At 39.9% G+C, this 19,871-nt stretch overlaps 2 protein-coding genes and 1 long non-coding RNA gene across 3 annotated transcripts in view; 1 reads left to right on the forward strand and 2 right to left on the reverse strand.

Moving 5' to 3' along the window:
• The window catches only part of LOC120931564 (very-long-chain 3-oxoacyl-CoA reductase-like), a 54,658-nt gene extending 51,978 nt beyond the window's left edge, over positions 1 to 2,680 (forward strand). The window contains exon 11 of the mRNA XM_040343133.1: positions 2,460 to 2,680. Within this exon, the coding sequence (XP_040199067.1) occupies positions 2,460 to 2,579 (120 nt within the window). The 3' untranslated portion in view covers positions 2,580 to 2,680. The remainder of the gene's footprint in view (positions 1 to 2,459) is intronic.
• Positions 2,681 to 10,898: 8,218 nt separating this feature from the next.
• LOC120931565 lies at positions 10,899 to 16,250 on the reverse strand. The gene is made up of 2 exons (XR_005747877.1): positions 14,127 to 16,250; positions 10,899 to 11,366 (listed from the first exon to the last, which is right to left on the reverse strand). It is a non-coding gene; the product is annotated as an uncharacterized LOC120931565 (long non-coding RNA).
• A 2,189-nt stretch (positions 16,251 to 18,439) lies between these two features.
• Positions 18,440 to 19,871, reverse strand: part of LOC120931567 (hydroxymethylglutaryl-CoA lyase, mitochondrial-like) — a 43,536-nt gene continuing 42,104 nt past the window's right edge. The window contains exon 9 of the mRNA XM_040343136.1: positions 18,440 to 18,897. Coding sequence (XP_040199070.1) covers positions 18,796 to 18,897 — 102 coding nt within the window. The 3' untranslated portion in view covers positions 18,440 to 18,795. The remainder of the gene's footprint in view (positions 18,898 to 19,871) is intronic.

The following is a 19,871-nucleotide window of genomic DNA, read 5'->3' on the forward strand; positions in this document are numbered from 1 at the left end:
CACACGGCCCGGATTCCCGGCCAAAGCTCTCCCCACAGTTTTCCCAACAGGAAACCCGGCCGTGTGTACACGGGGAAACTTACCGAGCAGGTTCTCGGTTTTCCTGTCGGGATTCCCGGTGGATTTTATACCGCCGGGAATCCCGGTCGTGTGTACAGGGCTTAAAACGGGGATGCCATTAAAGTTCATGTGCGTGGAAAGGCAAATACTTTTGACAATATAGTTTATATATAAATGTATATTTTTGGAAGACTTAATTTCTCACACATAGACAAGCCCTACATGCACAACTGCCACATATAATAAATTATCATTAAAGTGTGTTTAAATCAAGAACAAAAATTCAATATATTGCAGCTTACCAGTCTTTGAATTAGGTGGTTCTGTTAGTTTTTTTTTTCCTCTCAGGCTGTTTCCCTTTTATTTTCATCCGGTGATCTTGTCAGTAACATCCCCCATACTGCATCTATGGATACACTTTTATGTGCCTTGCCTTAAGACAGCCCATTGATTTCAATGGTCTGCCTAACGCAGGGCTGCGGACCAAAGATTCTGCATGTGGCATTTTGGACAGCATACCGAAACTCAGGGTGGTGCATTAAACAGGTGCAATGGTGTGTAAAGGGGTGTGTTGGAGTGCCGTCCCAAACAAATGGCATTGCATTGAAACAATGGTTTGCATGGCACCAATCAAATATTTTACTGTCCCAATTAGTAATCACACAGTCCTCTACAAGTTTATGCAACCTTACATAACGCACAGGTGCCACGGATAATCTGATGCCCCCACTGCTAATGCATGCTATAGCCCATTCTCTGCCCCCTTGCTGATGCTTCCCATGTTTGGATTATGCACTGCACATGCATGGCCAATCGCTTCCTTTTTAGCAGCTAGAAGGTAGCTGGAGCACAATGTGACAGCAGTAGCTGTCAGAGCAGATGTGAAGCCAAGGTCCACTGGTTGCCAGTTACTAATCTGGAGCATGCATGTGGTGAGGGGATGCCCCCTGCCCCTGTTTTCCTGTACCCTGAGCAGCTGCCCCTTCTGCCCACTAGACGTACAATTCATTTAGTTCCAAATTTAAAATCGGACAAATTTATTTTTTCGGACATTCGAATGTCTACGAATTTCCAAATTACAATAGTAACGAATTTAAACAAATCCAAATAATGAAAATAATTGTAATATTTTTTCAAATTTGAATAGTTTTCAAATTCAAATTGTTTTCAATATGTTTTCCAATTACCGAAGAGAATAAAATAGAATAGAAAATAAAGGAATAGAATAGAAAAAAAAAAGAATAGAAAAGAATATAACAAGGAAAAAAAAGAATAGAACTGAGTAAAACGGAACAGAATAGAAAATAAAAGAAATAGAAAAAATATATAATAGGATATAAAGGGATAGAATAGAAAATAAAAGAATAGAGTAAAACAGAATAAAATAAAATAGAAAATAAAGGAATAAAATAGAATAAGAATAGAAAAGACTAAAATAAAAAATTAAATAGATTATAGAAAGAATATAACCATCTTCTGAAATTCGAATTTCAAATAGAATAAATTTGAAAACAATAGAAAGAATAGAAAATAAAATAGAATTAAAAGAACAATAGGATAGAATAAAAGGACTATAACATTTTCCCAAAAAATTGAAATGGAATCAATTTGAATTTTAATAGAATTGAAAATAATAGATTAGAATTAGAATAGAAAATTACAGAATAAAATAGAAAAAAAATGAATAGAACAGAATAGAAAGACTATAACCATCTTCCAAAATTCTAAGAGAAAACATTTCAATTTGAATAAAAAATAAAGTAATAAAATAAACAAATAAAAAGTAAATAACAAATATAACTGGTTTCCAAAATCCAATTTCAAATAAAAAAATGTTGAATATAATATAATAGAATAGAAAAGGATAGATTAGAAAAGAAAAGGATAGAATATTAAAAAACAAACAAAAGAATAGAAAGAATATAACCATCATCCAAAATTCTAATTTTAAATAGAATAAATAAATTAGATTTTGAATGGAATTTGATTTAAATGCAATTCAAATGGAATTCAATTAGAATTTGAATAGAAAAGTCAAATCAATTAGAATTTGGAAAATTCGAATCGATTCAAATCCGAATAAAAAAAAAAAAATTCTGAAAAAAAAAATGAATTTAGCTAAACAAAATTATGTTACTATACTAATGAAACAAAACAAGTTTTTTTCATTCTGCACATCTACTGCCCACCCATTGTCGCTGTCCTGCTTGGAAGGCATGTGTCAATTATATAGATTGTTAACCAACTGGAATGCCACAGCCACATTTACTTAGCCATCAAAGCTGTGCCACATGTTCTACAAGAGTGTACATATAGTATAAGTATTGTATATTGTGTAAGATAGTGAAAGGCAATGCCTATATAATTGTGCGCTTCACATCCTCTTTTTCTCATTTCAGAGTTATGCTTTGGATTTCATTCCAGACAGTATTTTTTATTCTGTGCTATTTTCGGATGCAGTTGGAGACCAATTCAAACATGTAAAGGAAGACTATGCCAAAAACAAGAAAGCAAGCTGAGCGTACTATTGGTTGCATGTTTTTCTTTATTGCATTGAATTATTTGATCAAATATTGATATTCAAATATTAATGATAATAAAAAAAGGAACTTGGTTTTGGTATTGTGTGCTGACGCATTTTGTAGTAATCTAATAAGGGATGGTATGTAATTGAAACAAATTCTATGTCTACACCTTCTGACATGCTGCTTATAGAAGTTATGGCACACAATAAAAGTAATAATAAAAATATATATTTATATAGTAGACATGTGCAGAATGAAAACATTTCCTTGTTTCGATTTATTATTTACATAAATGTAATTTAGTTAAATTTTCTGAATTCGGTCGAATTGGACTCAATTTGACCGAATTTGGAAAATGCCACTCAAATTCGAATTTCATTCATACTTTCCTATTCTACTTTTTTATTTTTTTATTCTATTCAAATGTATTCTATTTGAAATTTGAATTTCAGAAGATGGTTATATTCTCTCTCTTTTTTTATTCTGTTCTATTTTTTTTAATTCTATTCTGATATATTCTATTTCTTTAGTTATTCTATTTTATTATTTACTTTTTCTATTCTATTTTGTTCTTTGTTTATTTTCTATACTATCCCTTTATTTTCTATTCAATTTTTTTGTTTTCTTTTCTATTCCTTTATTTTCTATTCTATTTTTTTTCTCTTCGGAAATTTGAATTATATTAGAAAACTATTTGAATTTCCTCTGAAATTGCGTTTAGTTATTTCGGATTTGTTTAAATTCGTTACTATTGTCATTCAGAAATTTGGATACATCCGAATTTCCAAATAACGAAAAATGTGTCCTTATTTCGATTCAGAATGAAACTAACCGCACATGTCTATTATAGAGCTTAGTAAGATGATAATTGCTGTTATTTCAACAAAGGTAACAGTTTCAACTGCCCTGTATTATTGAGTACATAGGAGAGGCTTGCACGGTTTCAAAGAATATCTGCATAACAATTCTCCCTCTAAGGCTGCATGCTTTTACAGGAATTTTTACTTTTTTTTTTTAGTTTCTAAACGTCACTCTCCGTTAGCCTGCGTGTCCATGCACAAATAGGCGTTAACAGGTGTATTCAAAGAGGAGAATTTAGAGCAGGGGTGTCCCACTCTTAATTGCGGGTCGATTTTTGCAGTATGATTGCCATCAAAGGGCTGGTTGTATCTGATCTGGGGTGTGCTATGTACAGGACCGGTGCAAGCATTTTTGTCTACTCAGGCGAAGGTGTATTTTACCCCCCCTCCCATCCTGACACCCTAAGTTGTGGCTGTCTAAGCAGACTTAGGCCTCCTGGATATGTCCCTGACTGCTGCAAACTGTTCCCAGTCTGTGGTCGGGTGTCGTAAGAGGTTCCTTGGCTGCTCCCTGTGGCCGGATCTCTCCTGCAAAAAAAAAACTCTTCCACTTCCTTTTGACTCACTTACTGTGTTAAAGTTCCTATTGTGTGGGATTCTCACTCCCGAGGGGAGTTGGAAAAGGAGGGAGGGACATTGGTGAACACCTCTCTACTGTGATCCAGCAAAGTAATCTGTATAGGGTTAATGATCATATAGTGAGGGTCATTAGCTGTACTGCGCTCCAATATATGGAGGTCATATGGATGTATGTGTGGTGTGGTATCATGGGTGTACACATGGGGGGGGGCAAGTGCTCCCCCTTGGAGCAAGATGTCTGCACACACAGCCCTCAAAATTTCCACTTGCCTGCTCGCATTTGGCCACATGAAAAAGTAAAAGAGGGAGGACAGATCATATTGGCCCCATAAAGAATGATGAAGGGAATCTAGTCACTAAGGATGGTGAGATGGCAAAGGTTTTAGAATGTATTCTTCTCCTCAGTCTTCACAAGGGAAACTGGGGGCTTCAGTAACCAAAACTGAAATGTTTATCCTCACAACATGTCATAGGAAGCACCCTCATGGTTAACAGAGGATAAAATTGGAAACAGACTTAAAAAACATAAATAAAGTCACCTGGACCAGATAGCTTGCTCCCGAGGGTCATAAAGGAACTCAGCCATGTAATGGCTAGACGGTTTTTCCTAATTTTTTTGAACAGTTTACTAACTGGTATGGTACCAGCTGATTGGCTTTTCTCCAATGTAGCACCAATATTTAAAAAAAGGATCAAGATATATCCCTGGGAACTACAGACCAGTTAGTCTCACATCAATAGTAGGCAAGCTCTTGGAAGGGATGATAAGGGATTATATACACAATATTTTAGTAATGAAAACGGTATCATTAGCAGTAATCAGCATGGATTCATGAAAAATCATTATTGCCTAACAAATCTGTAACGGTCACCACCGTTTACGATCTTCCATCAACCCACGACAGCTTTCAACCCTCCAACCATCCAGCAGGCCCGAACCATTCCATAAGAATTCCCTCAATAACGAGACTGACAAGCTCTGTTACTGCGTCAAAATATGAACTATCAGTGATGTCCCCTGTCCTGTAATTTAGGATATAATTTCTCAGTCACCCTATGGCCCTATCGGACATAAGGTGACCCTAGACATAAGACTCCTTGGTGACGCCGGTACAGGAGTACCCCTCATCCTTACAAAGTCTCTGTTTGTCCCAGGTCATTACGTTACATCTCTCCCCTTTCGGTGGGAGACTGACACAGGAGGAGACCCCAAACGGGTTGACTCCGAAGTTAGTCAGTAGTACCAGTCCTTCAATGCTGGTATCCATACCGTACCCCAAATAAATTGCTCCAAACAGAGCATTACTCACCCTGCCAACCTCGGTCTCTCTCAGAGAACCTGCCTGCCACTGGGGAGAGGCCTGGACTGGCCCTTCTCCCTGGAGTCCTTTCAGCCGCTGGAGAGAAGACAGGGTGACTGGGCTCAGTCCATCGTGTTGTTGGGGATCTGGGCCAACTGGCCCCCATCCCTGGGGTATACTAGTGGAGACTGAAGTCCCATCCACTGGTGGTAGAAAATCCCCCGATGCTTGCAAAGCAAAGCTGACATCCTCCTGTCTCGGTGACGCACCATTTTCTGGGGTTGTGTCAGTGGAGACTGAAGTCCCATCCACTGTCCCAGGAACTCCCTCTTCCGTTAGTTGAGAGCAGAGGCTTGTGGCACTCTGCTCTGTTGCCAGCTCTTCCGCTGTGTTGCTGTGAAGGGAGACCACAGTCCCATCCCCCGATGTCAGCTCAAGCTGCAGTTGTGTGCAGCAGCCAGTAGCATCCTGCCTTGCTGCCAGTGATTCAGCTGGGAGTAAACGCTTTACCACCACAGCTTGTTGCTGGGGAGAGGGACCAATTGCCCCGGCTCCCTGGAACTCCACTTCCATGGTGACTGGCATCTGTACCTCTCCCTTCTCTTCAGTTGGTGCTGCTGTGACTTCTGCTGCTGCAGCACCTCTTTGCTGTAGCCAAGTGGCATCCACAGCCGCTATAACCCGGTCTATGATCTCCGGTGGAGGATTAGGTCCATACTGTGCCAGTCCACGTCTAACAGCCCGGTCAAAAAACTCTTCATCGGGTGTCCTGTATGTTACGCTGGGCCTTTTAGCTCTATCCATTTGGACAAGCTCTGTAATAATGTCCTTTCTCTTACGATTGCAGGCCGATCTGCCCCGGCTCTCCAGTAAGTCCTTGAGGGAAGAGAGCTTCAGCCGTTCATACAGCGTCTCCATTGTCCTGTGTCCTTGTAGCCGTCCTTCTGCCAATGGAAACATCCCACTGCTGTGCCACCACTGTAACGGAACCCCAAATGGGACAGGGGTTAACACCATTCACGATATTCCATTCCATCCAAGACAGCTTATCGACACTCCAACCAACAGGCAGACCCGATCCATTCCATAGGAATTCCCTCAATAACAAGACTGACACGCTCTGTTACTGCGTCAAAATATGAACTATCAGTGATGTTCCCTGTCCTGTAATTTAGGATATAATTTCTCAGTCACCCTATGGCCCTATCGGACATAAGGTGACCCTAGACATAAGACTCCTTGGTGACGCCGGTACAGGAGTACCCCTCATCCTTACAAAGTCTCTGTTTGTCCCGGGTCATTCCGTTACAAAATCTATTAACCTTCTATGAGGAAGTGAGCTGCCATCTAGATGAAGGTAGGCCCATAGACATGGTGTATCTGGAATTTGCATTTGACACAGTTCCCCACAAGCGTTTACTGTACAGGCTAAGATCTGTCGGCATGGACCAAAGGGTGAGTACCTGGATTGCCCTTGGCTACAAAGGCGAGTTCAGATGGTAGTGATAAATAGTGAGTACTTGGAATGGTCCAATGTGGAAAGTGGGGTTCCCCTCAGGTTCTGTCCGGGGACCAATCCTATTTAATTTATTTATAAGTGATCTGGAGGATGGGATAAACAGCTCAATCTCAGTATTTGCGGACGATATGAAGCTAAGCAGGGCAATAGCTTCTCCGCAGGAGATCTGAACAAATAAATAGGGTGGCAAATGAGGTTTAATGTAGAAAAATTTAAAATAATGCATTTGGATGGCAAAAACATGAATGCAATATACTCACTAGGGGGAGAACCTCTGGGGGAATCTAGGATAAAAAAGGGCCTGGGGGTCCTAGTAGATGACATGCTCAGCAACGGCATGCAATGTCAAACTGCTGCCAGCAAAGCCATGAGAATATTGGCATGCATTAAAAATTGAATTAACTCCAGAGATAAAACGATACTTCTCCCACTCTACAAGAGTCTGGTCCAGCTGCACCTGGAGTATGCTGTCCAGTTCTGGGCACCAGTCCTCAGGAAGGATGTGCTGGAAATGGAGAGAGTCCAGAGAAGGGCAACAAAGCTAATAAAGGGACTGGAGTATCTTAGTTATGAGGAAAGATTAGGAGCATTGAACTTATTCTCTCTGAAGAAGAGACGCTTGAGAGGGGATATGATTTTAATGTACAAATACCGTACTGGCGATACCACAATAGGGATAAAACTTTTCCGCGAAAGGGCATTTAAAAAGACTTGTGGCCATTCACCAAAATAAGAGCAAAAGCGGTTTAACCAGAAACTGTGTAGAGAGTTTTTTTACGGTAAGAGCGGTAGGAATGTGTAATTCTCTTCCACAAGCAGTGGTTTCAGCAGAAAGAATCGATAATTTCAAAAAATATTTAGATAAGCACCTGAATGACCATAAAACATACAGGGATATACAATTTAACATTTCTGTCTTTGCAGATGACACCAAGCTCTGCAGTGGAATAACGTCCTTACAGGATGTCTTCAATTTACAAGCCAACCTCAATGCTCTGTCTAATTGGGCGACTATGTGGCAGATGAGGTTTAATGTTGATAAATGTAAAGTTATGCACTTGGGGGCTAAGAATATGCATGCATCATACATACTAGGGGGAGTACAACTGGGGAATCTGTAGTGGAGTAGGATCTGGGGGTTTTGGTAGATCATAAGCTCTATAATAGCATGCAATGCCAAGCTGCGGTTTCCAAAGCGAGCAAAGTCCTTTCTTGTATTAGGAGAGGTACTGTATGGATTCCAGAGATAGAGATGTAATTTTGCCCCTGTTCAAATCATTAGTAAGACCTGATCTGCAATATGTATTTCAGTTTTGGGCACCATTTCTCAAAAAGGATATCGGGGAACTGGAGAAAGTGCAGAGAAGGGTAACCAAACTGACATGGAGGAGCTCAGCTATGAGGAAAGATTAGAGGAACTGAATTTATTTACTCTTGAGAAGAAGAGAATAAGGGGAGATATAATCAACATGTACAAATATATAAGGGATCCATAAAGTGAACTTGGTGTTGAGTTATTCACTTTACGGTCAACACAAAAGACAAGGGGGCACTCTTTAATTTTTTTCCCCTGCTGTAGCAAATTGGATCATGCTCTGCTGGCGTTTTTGCCTTCCTTTGGATCAACTGTGGATATAGAATTGGGTATATGGGATTGTACGATATTTTTTTTTATGGTTGAACTGGATGGACGTGTCTTATTTTCAACCTAACTATGTAATATTGACATGAAAGTGCACACACAGGTTGGACTTGATGGACTTGTGTCTTTTCAACCTTACCAACTATGGAATGCCACAATTACAGTTTAAAAGATTTTTCAATTTTTAGAATGTTACAGTAAGTGATGTACTAGACATACACCAACAAATTAGAGTTCCATTCATCCTGGTCTAGCTGTAATGATGTTGCCAAATCAACAATGCAGTAATAAGTTAGTTTGTTGTACCAGAGGTAAGAACACAAGATGGAAATAATATTGGGCCTATGGAGCCCCATTTATACTGGTGAAATTGTTTTAACTGACCAAGAGGGAAGAGAAAACTTAATAGAAAGTACATAGTGCTGTAGTCAAAAGGTAATGCATTTGGCAGTTGGTATTTATCCCTTATCGTCATTCAAAGTTTCAGCCAGGGCTAAAGCTGGCCATAGATGGACTCAAATTTGGAAGGTTCAGTAAGGGCCGGACAAATATAAATAAATGCGTGACTACTCCTGTTCGACAAAGCCTTGTACACATTTGCTGGGATTAATGAAAAATAAATGGTCAGCTCCGGTCAGAGCCACTGTAGTAACAACCCCATGTTAGTACAGTGATCTCACCCCGCTGAGCTATAGTGTTCTGACAGGGGGACAGCCCCCCTGCCAGAATACTCAGATCAGTACTCTCAACCATTGGCTGAGAGCGCTGATCGGCTGCTGGTTTTCCAGCATGCTCGGCCGGCTTCTGTTCGGACAGGCTGCCATACACACGTGCTGAATGTCAGCTTTTTATTGAACTGGCCGATGTCTCCCAACATTTGGTATGTGTGCACTAGGCTTAAAGTGATTGTAAAGTCTCATTTTATTTTTAGTTATAAATAAACATGTTATACTTAACTGTTCTGTGCAGTGGTTTTGCACAGAGCAGCCCAGATCTTCCACTTCTAGGGTCTCCCTTCAGTGCTCCTGGCCCCTCCCTCCTGTTGAGTGCCCCCACAGCAAGCAGCTTGCTATGGGGGCACCCAAACTGAGCCACAGCTCCCAGTGTCCATTTGGCTTCGCCCCCTTTCTTTGCTCATTGGCTGATTGACTTGCTGTCTCAACCAATGAGGGGGGGTGTCCCGGGCAGCCGAGACAACCCTGGAACATTGCTGGATCTAGGAGGGACGTCAGATAAATATTAGAGGGGCTGCTGAACACAGAAGGCTTTTTATCTTAATGCATAAAATACATCAAGATAAAAAAGAAATTCTGCCATTACAATCACTTTAAGTCAATCTCATGATGCGTACACACGATCATTTTTCGGCATGTAAAAAAAAACGAAGTTTTAAAAAAAATGTCATTTAAAATGATCGTGTGTGGGCTTCACATCATTTTTCGGGTTCTGAAAAACGACAAAAAAAAAAAAATCGAACATGCTGCATTTTTAACAACGTTTTAAACTATGTCGTTTTTCGGGGTTGTAAAAAATGATCGTGTGTGTGCTAAAACGACGTTAAAAACCTGTGCATGCTCAGAAGAAAGTTATGAGACGGGAGCGCGCTTTCTGGTAAAACTACTGTTCCTAATTGAGTAAGCACATTCATCACGCTGTAACAGACCGAAAAGCGTGAATCGTCTTTTACTAACACGAAATCAGCTAAAGGGTGACGTCATCCGAATGAAACTTCCCCTTTATAGTGCCGTCGTACGTGTTGTACGGTCACCGCGCTTTGCTAGAGCATTTTTTTTTAAACGACCGTGTGTGGGCAACGTCGTTTTAATGATGAAGTTGGAAAAAACAGTTTTTGTCTACATGCTGAAAAATGATCGTGTGTACGCGGCATAACAATCAACTTGTGTCAATTATGCTTGTCCAATAGGCCGCAGCTCCTGATCAGTGTATTCTGAATACAACGTCTACACGAGGAGGATTCCTTTATTCACCTTGATTGTGTGGATGGAGAAATTTGTTCATATTTTTTTTTGTTTAACCCACTGGGTTAAAATAATGAAAAAAAAAGATCCATCTGCGGCCAGCCTAAGTGTACAGTATGTTCAATGATAAAAAAAAATATCTCTTCCAAGTCATGCATTCAAGGACTAGCTTGTCAAGTAAAAAATAAGGGCAAATGTGTTCCTAAAAAGTACATAGTCCTCAAGTAAAATTTGTGAGATATTATAAACTCTGATATTGTGTGACCCAAATAATAATTTGATGTCCACTTGTCTAATCTTCACCGGTTCTGCGCTGTACTGAAACATCCGTACAATTTAAGGAGCTTTAAAGCATTAGGGGAAGAACTTGAGTTTTGGATCCAGCTGGAAAAGGCATATTAATTTTTTGAGTCTTTTCAGGACTAAGTTTAGATTTGTTTTCAAAAATAACTTTATTGAAACAATTGCATATATACAAAACAGCATGTTCCACAACATTCAGAGTCATAAACAGACTAGACGGTTACAATGGGGTTTCACAAGTTACAGTAACCTTTTATTTTTAATATTTTAAAATTAAATCAAATGCCAGATCAGATCAGGATGTCCAATTTCCTTGTAATCACTAAAAAAGGAAACAGAGGAATTGAAGAATATTCTCTGTATTTTATTTTCATCTTTGCTCAGCTACTGGCACTTGTTTAAATCCAACATCCTTTCCTAATCTGCCCATCAGTCAACCAATTGCCCCATGTCTGCACAAATGCTACCATCTGCAGTAATTTACAAAAGCATGTGCCTGCAACTTAGTTTTCAAATAAAAATGTTCCTGTAATGTGTGTGTGGCAGGTATATGCATTTTAAATGGACATGTGCTGTATACATTTTTTTTTTAAATCACCTTGATGTTATATAATCAAATTTCATTGATGTCTTAAAGCTATTTCTGTGTATAATTTGTATTAATAAATGTACATGGGGACAAATGTTCATTAGATATGTAGGCAGAGGGCAGGTGAGCCTGGAAGGAGCTCAATCCTCCTTAAAAGGTACAGGGGTACACTAAACACAAGCACGATGGCAGCAAGGATGTCAGTGCATTGCCTGACCAATATAATCAAAACATACAAACAAGTGGCCACTGCCCAACCTATAACTGGTATTTGCAGCAAGGAGCCCTGGAAGGGAGACGCATTTCAAACAAACACAGAGATTCCCAAGCTCAAACTTACCAACCGGCCTTGACGAGGCCTGTAGCTTACGCATGCATTTGCAAATGTGTGCAGACTAATACCCTGTTCTTAACACATATTGTCAGACCGGTCAATTCAGTTGGTCACTGGCTGGTTGGTATGTTTGACATTGGAAATCTTTTCATATTTGTTTGACATACAGTACAGACCAAAAGTTTGGACACACCTTCTCATTCAAAGAGTTTTCTTTATTTTCATGACTATGAAAATTGTAGATTCACACTGAAGGCATTAAAACTATGAATTAACACATGTGGAATTATACATAACAAAAAAGTGTGAAACAACTGAAAATATATTTCATATTCTAGGTTCTTCAAAGTAGCCACCTTTTGCTTTGATTACTGATTGGCACACTCTTGGCATTCTCTTGATGAGCTTCAAGAGGTAGTCACCTGGCGCAGCACCCCATCACTCTCCTTGGTCAAATAGCCCTTACACAGCCTGGAGGTGTGTTTGGGGGTCATTATCCTGTTGAAAAATAAATGATGGTCCAACTAAACGCAAACCGGATGGAATAGCATGCCGCTGCAAGATGCTGTGGTAGCCATGCTGGTTCAGTATGCCTTCAATTTTGATTAAATCCCCAACAGTTTCACCAGCAAAGCACCCCCACACCATCACACCTCCTCCTCCATGCTTCACGGTGGGAACCAGGCATGTAGAGTCCATCTGTTCACCTTTTCTGCGTCGCACAAAGACATGGGGGTTGGAACAAAAGATCTCAAGTTTGGACTCATCAGACCAAAGCACAGATTTCCACTGGTCTAATGTCCATTCCTTGTGTTCTTTAGCCCAAACAGAGGCGGCTCTTTAATTAGGCGGTCGCCTAAGGCCTCACACTCACAGGGGCCTCACGGCCACCTAAATTGCCCAATGCATAACTCCAGTTTTGAAGGACATGGGACCTTAACGCTGCGCTGCTCAGGCAGCGTTATGAGCACTGACTCAGGAACAGGGCCTGCCACCGTCCCTAACAACCAGTGAATATCGTTGACACCACCCCTTGTGACGTCAATGACCCAGCATGCCCTCAGTCAATAACGTCACAAAGGGGGCGGGTTCACCAGGTGACATCGGGCCCCCCGCCCCTAAGTTATTAAAGAGCAGGATCTGGGGGCCGCCTTGTTAAAGGGGGCTTCCAGATTCCAAAAAGCCCCCTGCCGGCAGACCCCCACAACCACCGGCCAGGGTTGTGGGGAAGAGGCTCTTGTCCTTGAATTATTTTTCCCCATCATGGGCGTGAGAGGGGCCCCATGTCAAGTTTTGCCTAAGGCCTCACACAGCCTAGAGCCGCCTCTGAGCCCAAACAAGTCTCTTCTGCTTGTTGCCTTTCTTTAGCAGTGGTTTCCTAGCAGATATTCTACCATGAAGGCCTGATACACACAGTCTCCTCTTAACAGTTCTAGAGATGTGTCTGCTGCAAAAGGTGGCTACTTTGAAGAACCTAGAATATGAAATATATTTTCAGTTGTTTCACACTTTTTTGTTATGTATAATTCCACATGTGTTAATTCATAGTGTTGATGCCGTCAGTGTGAATCTACAATTTTCATAGTCATGAAAATAAAGAAAACTCTTCGAATGAGAAGGTGTGTCCAATTTTTTGGTCTGTACTGTATGTCACCCTTCCAGTGCTCCTTGCTGCAAAGACCATTTATAGGTGGGGCAGTGGCCACTTGTTTGTATAGCAGATTGGAAGTGACTATATCGCTGCCGGAATGTCTTGCATTTATAAAATAAATGATTTACAAAACAAAACAATGATTTACAGAACAATATACATTTATTAATCTGTATGTAATGATTCACAGATATAAGTTAGTGAACAACCATCTCTTCTTGATGACATGTTTTGCAATTTAATGTTAAGCTTTGCTTTCACAAGTTAAAAGCCCTTTCCTGCAGAGTGATTCCTTCTGCAGTATTTCAACCCCAATTATCTACCAGCACTTCATGGATTTTAAAACATTTAACTCATCTGGCTTTTTTTCTGGGTAGAATGTAAAAGATGCAATAGAAGAGGATGGCTTTTTGTAATAATGCTGGCATTCTTCACAAAGAAGGTCAATATCTGTTCCATTCTACTGGCCACGAATATTTAGTAAAATGGAATGGATAAAAAAATAAAAAATCAGAAGGATCTTGCTGCAGAACATAGCTAAAAATGTGTATCCCACTTTTTCATCAAAAGTGAAAATGAATTCAAAAAGGAAATCTGTTAGAAAAAAGTTAAAATAAAAAAATAGAACAATGTTAGCTGCCATTGCTGATATCTTTATCCGAAAATTTGAGTTACTTGGCTTCCTGCTGATCCAATACAAGACCATATCATAGAAATTGGTCAGGCCAACAAAAAGGCAGATGAAAGAGTTATTGCATATTTAAAAAAACAAAAATAAAATCACCTTGATGTTATATAATCAAATTTCATTGATGTCTTAAAGCAATTTCTGTGTATAATTTGTATTTATAAATGTACACAGGGACAAATGTTCATTAGATATTCAGGCTCTGCTTACTACTTTGCAGTGCTGCACAGTTGTTGTGCTTAAGGCTTCGCTCACATGGGGCGTACTACACAGTGTACACCCGAGTAAGGGTCAGATTTACCCGCATGGGGATGCACAAGTGTTCCAGGCATTTCTGTGCAAGCAGTCACATTCATGTCTATTGGGGCACAGGTGCTCTCAATTTGGCATAGAGTGCACAGCCTTGAACACGCACCTGCACGTATGTCAAATTGGGAAGAAATCCTCTACAAATCAGCTTTGTCCTCGGGTTTCCCGGGAGAACCTCCATATAAACATAAATGGGAGACAGACCGATGAACAGTTGGCTCCATAAGACTGGGACACCATGTTGGATAACTTGCGCAAAGCCTCAAAATCCTTGGCAGTTAGAGAAACGGCCTACAAGGTATTGACCAGGTGGTATTATACCCCCTCCAGACTTCAGGCCATATTTCCGGGGACATCGGGACTATGCTTCAGGGGCTGCAAGCTCCCAGGTACCTTTAAGTACGTATTTTGGGACTGTGAACTACTTTCTCGAGTTTGGAAGAAAGTGACTGCCATCGCTTCAGCAATATCAGGTACTCCTCTACAGCTCACAGTCTCCATGTGTCTTCTTGGAGCTTCAATCCCAGGTATCTTCCACAAAGGAAAAATGTCTTATAAACACTATTTGCATATCCACCCTATAGGCTATTGCTCTGCACTGGAAGACCCCCGCAGTACTCCTGTCCTCTGTTCTAAACAGAATGGATACAGTTATACTAATGGAGAGGATTTTGTATACATTACAAGATAAAATGCACTTATTCGAGCGTAGATGGGATGCTTGGAAAACCCATAGGCATATTTTACTATCACATGACTAGATGCCAATCTAGGTTTCCAGACCTTGCATAAGCAATACTCTCAGGTATACCTTCCTCCTACATTTGTATGTATAAGTTATGTCAGATATTAACGATCAGTATTTTTTTAATGACTTTTGTATGCTTCGGAATTTTTGTTCCTTATTTTGATTTTCATAATTGTCCCTATGACATTAATTTTCTGTTATGTACTGTCATATGACTGTATAATTTCCTTTGCTTCAGTAAAAAATCATTTGTAAACAAAAAAAAATAAATTGGGAGCAGCGGCTGTATCCGTAGAGACCTGATGGCTTTATGCATCTGCTGATGACAAAAGAATGTGTGAGGAGGCACCTCTCACATGGGGGTTCCCAGGATGCTGTAATGCAATAACGTGCTTCATTCCCCCCCAAGAGCTTTGTCAGAATGCAGAGCTGTCATTTTTTGGTAGGGGGACACGCGGTAATCATTATGGGAGTATTATTTGCAAGATGGGCTGAAGACAAATATGAATTTACTTTTGTATGTTACAATAGCGTTTAGTGGTTTGCAGAGTTTTAATGTCAAAAGCTAATGGGTAACAGGAAGACAGTTAAATGTTAAACCAAGCTTTCCCCCCTTTCAATAAAAAAATCGCATGCTGATATGAAATCATCTTACATTCATTGGTTAAACAAAAATGTTTTGCTTTTACTTACAATTACGGTTTTCCACTTCCGAGTTAAGTAAGGCACTGGTGATGTAGACAGGGCCTCACACATGCATCATGGAAAGGCTTTAACACCAGAGCCTGACAGGAAGCCATGTACTTTATCAATTATTGCAAGGCTTCCTCTGACTGGCTGAGGTGGAGAAACAGGCCAGAGGAATCCTTGTATTTATTGATAAAATACAAGGCTTGATGTGAATGGCTGAGCAGTCTGGCTTGATTTTATTCTGACAGCAGATGGGAAGTCAAACAAATACAAAGAGATTTCCAAGTTCAAACTTACAAGCCAGCGACCAACCAACCGATATGACCTGTCTAACAATATGCATTAAGGGGGATTTACAAATACATGTTTAAGCTACAGGCCCTGTCAAGGAACTCCATTTTCTGTAGTCCTAACTCTAATGCTGCGTACACACGATCGGAAATTCCAACAAGAAAAGTCCGATGTGAGCTTTTGGTCGGAAATTCTGACTGTGTGTAGGCTCCATTGGAATTTTTCTGGTTCTCAAATTTTCCGACAAGAAAAGTTCTTGGAGGAAATTCCGATCATCTGTATGCAATTCCGACGCACCAAAAACCATGCATGCTCGGAATCAAGTCGACGCATGCTCGGAAGCATTGAACTTAATTTTTCTCGGCTCGTCGTTGTGTTGTACGTCACCACGTTCTTGACGGTTGGAATTTTGTGTTTTGCAACACAAGTATGAGCCAAAATTCCGTCTGAAAAAAATCCACGGTTTTCTTGTCGGAATTTCCGATCGTGTATATAACAACTACTGAGTCTCAATGGAATCACATGTATTTTATTGGATAGGCAGAAGGCAGGCAAGCCTGGAAGGAGCACAATCTTCCTTAAAGGTTTAGGGGCACACTGAACACAAGCACTATTAGCTAGATTCAGGTAGGGGCGCGCAACGTTAGGCAGGCGTAGCGTATGGTATTTACACTACGCCGCCGTGAGTTAGATAGGCAAGTGCTGTATTCAAAAAGCACTTGCCTCCTAAGTTACGGCGGCGTAGCATAAATTGGCCGGCGTAAGCGCGCCTAATTCAAATGAGGATGTGGGGGGCGTGTTTTATGTATATTAACTGTGACCCGACTATTATGTATAGTATAGTATAGTATATATTGATGTATTATTAATAATCGAGGAGATAACCAGAATTAAAATACCTTCGGATCCATGGGTCTGCTTGTTTCATGGGACAGAAATGTCAACTAAACAGTATATGAGAACCTTACTTCCACACGTACTAGATGCAGCTAAGAGTCTGATCCCCAAACAATGGAAGGACCCTACGAGCCCGACAGTAAAGAGCTGGTTTTGTAGAATTAACGACATATATTATGCTGAACAGCTCAGGTACATGGGAGAGGAAGGAGAGGGAGGATTTAAACGGAAATGGCAGGATTGGGCTAATTTTAAACTTGCACCAAGGTATATAGACAGGATGATACAGTGTAGGAAGGTCAACGGGCAAAGAGTGACTCAATAGGAGACAGAACTCCGGAGATAGGGGAGGGTGGGAGGGCGGGATCAAGGGTTGGGGGGGGCTTGAGGGTGGGATAAGGGTTTGTTCGGCTAGGGGACATTAATGTATCTATTCACGTATTTAAGAATTTTGTTTTTCTTTATTTCCTTTTGTATATTTATTGACATATATTCAAGAAAAAAGGGAAAGGAAAAAAAAAAAAAAAAAGAAAAAAAAAGATAAAAAAAAAAGAAATATAGAAAAAAGAAAGAGATATATTGATTAATAAAAAAGAGGGAAAAAAATAAAATAAAAGGAAGAAATTTCCAACCATGATGCGAACAAAGGAGACTGCAAATTGAACGCTAAAGTGATTGAGTATCCTGATAGTTCTCTGAGGCGGAATTAAAAAAAAACAAAAAAAAAAACAAAAAACAAAAAAAAAAAAAACTGTGACCCGACGTGATTGACGTTTTTTACGAACGGCGCATGCGCCGTCCGTGGAATTTCCCAGTGTGCATTGCTCCAAAGTACACCGCAAGAACGTCATTGGTTTCGACGTGAACGTAAATGACGTCCAGCCCCATTCACGGACGAATTACGCAAAAAATTCAAAATTCGACACGGGAACGACGGCCATACTTAACATTGACTACGCCTCCTAGGGGGCAGCTTTATCTTTAGGTGGCGTATCTCTTACGGAAACGGCGTATCTTTACTGCGACGGGCGCACGTACGTTCGTGAATCGGCGTATCTATGCATTTACATATTCTACGCCAAACTCAACGGAAGCGCCACCTAGCGGCCAGCCTAAATATTGCACCCCAAGATACGACGGCGCAAGCCGTCGTATCTTAGATAGGTTTAAGTGTATCTCAGTTTGAGAATACACTTAAACTTAGGACAGCGCAGATTCAGAGTTAGGTCGGCGTATCTACTGATACGCCGGCCTAACTCTTTCTGAATCTAGCTATATGGAAGCAAGAATGTCAGTGCATTGCCTGACCTTAGAAATCTGTGCGAACAAAATTAAAAAAATGTAAATACAAAATAAAACCATTTTAGCTACCATTGCTGATATCTTTATCTGAAAATTTGAGTTACTTGGCTTCCTGCTGATCCAATAGCACGACCAATTCCTAGGATACGGTCTTGTAACAAATAGGCAGATGAAGGAGTTACTGAATATTTATTCCAGGTTAGTTGATCAGAAAGTGCCAACAACAGCGACATCCAACATCTAGCATTTTTTAGAAGAAAGTCAGCAATGGATTTTTTTTAGTACAGACTTCCTATAGAAATGTATTTTAATTATGCTGTGATAACTGCACTGGCCTGCTTTTTTAGACAAGTTCTTTTCTAGCAGCCAAGTTAGAATTGCTTGGCAAGGATGCATAATCTGCCAAGTCATATGCTGGAAAGCAGAAGATCTTCCATACACCAGGATAGTGAGATCCAGAGCCCCAAGTCAATTATCTCACTGGAGGTATTACTGTATACAGAGTGCATACTGCATTGGTTTTGCTGGTCATAGTTTGGATGTCGCTTGAGCTACTTTTGAATTACTTCTCCTTCCTAGAGCAGTGCATATATATGTTCCAGCCTCTGTTAGCTTCCTCAAGTCAATGCCCTAAAAAGAAACGTCAATAAAACAGATCAATTAGTATATTTACATGAATACATTTATGTTCTATCACAATATACAACAAAAGTATCATTTGTCTAAAAACCAGGACCATTTTTTTTATTAGAAGAAGGAGCTCACAGAGCTTGAGTCAGATGACATTGCCTAGGCTGAGAAAATATAATCAGTCTGCTGCAAGCAGAAAAAGCATTTCCTTGGTCTCTTCACGTGTTGGTTGAGCCTGACTGGAGGCAAATGTGAACTGCGCCTGGATGATTATATATATATATATATATATATATATATATATATATATATATATATATATATATATATATATATATATATATATATATATATATATATATATATATATATATTGTTATCACTGCTGCTCTATAAATTGAGAAAAACTCAGCTTGCAAAATATATTCATGGGGTAACATTGGTGTGAGAAAAAAAATAAGCTTGTTTTGTTTGCAGTTTTTATATAGCCATTAGTGCCGGTACTGTCAGGCTACTTAGCCGCCTGACAAGTGGCGATCCATGCATTGCAATGGAACCGTTCTAATAGGAGCGACCCAAGTCGCTGGTTCCTGTACTACATTGGGGCGACTTCAGAGCGGCTTTCATCGACTTCCATATAGAAGCAGTTTTGCAAGCCACGCTGAAGTTGTGCTGAAGTTTCGCTGTACTGAACAGCTTCAGAGTCAGATGACTTTGAAGCCGCCACTGTGTGAACCAACACTCAAAAGACTTGCTATTTACAATCTCCTAGTGTGCTTACCATGTGTTGCTGAATGTGTCAACACTGTTGCAATCTTAATATGTTGCTAAATTCCAATCTAAAATAAACTAAAAAATAAATAAATAGCTCTCTTTTACAAATAAAGTGCCAAATTGCTAATGCAAAAAACTCTCATCAATCACCAAATGATGTTGCAACCAAAAATGTAAATAAAGAAAAAAAATATATAAAT

This window comes from Rana temporaria, chromosome 3 (genome assembly GCF_905171775.1).
Source record: "Rana temporaria chromosome 3, aRanTem1.1, whole genome shotgun sequence".
Lineage (NCBI taxonomy): Eukaryota > Metazoa > Chordata > Amphibia > Anura > Ranidae > Rana > Rana temporaria.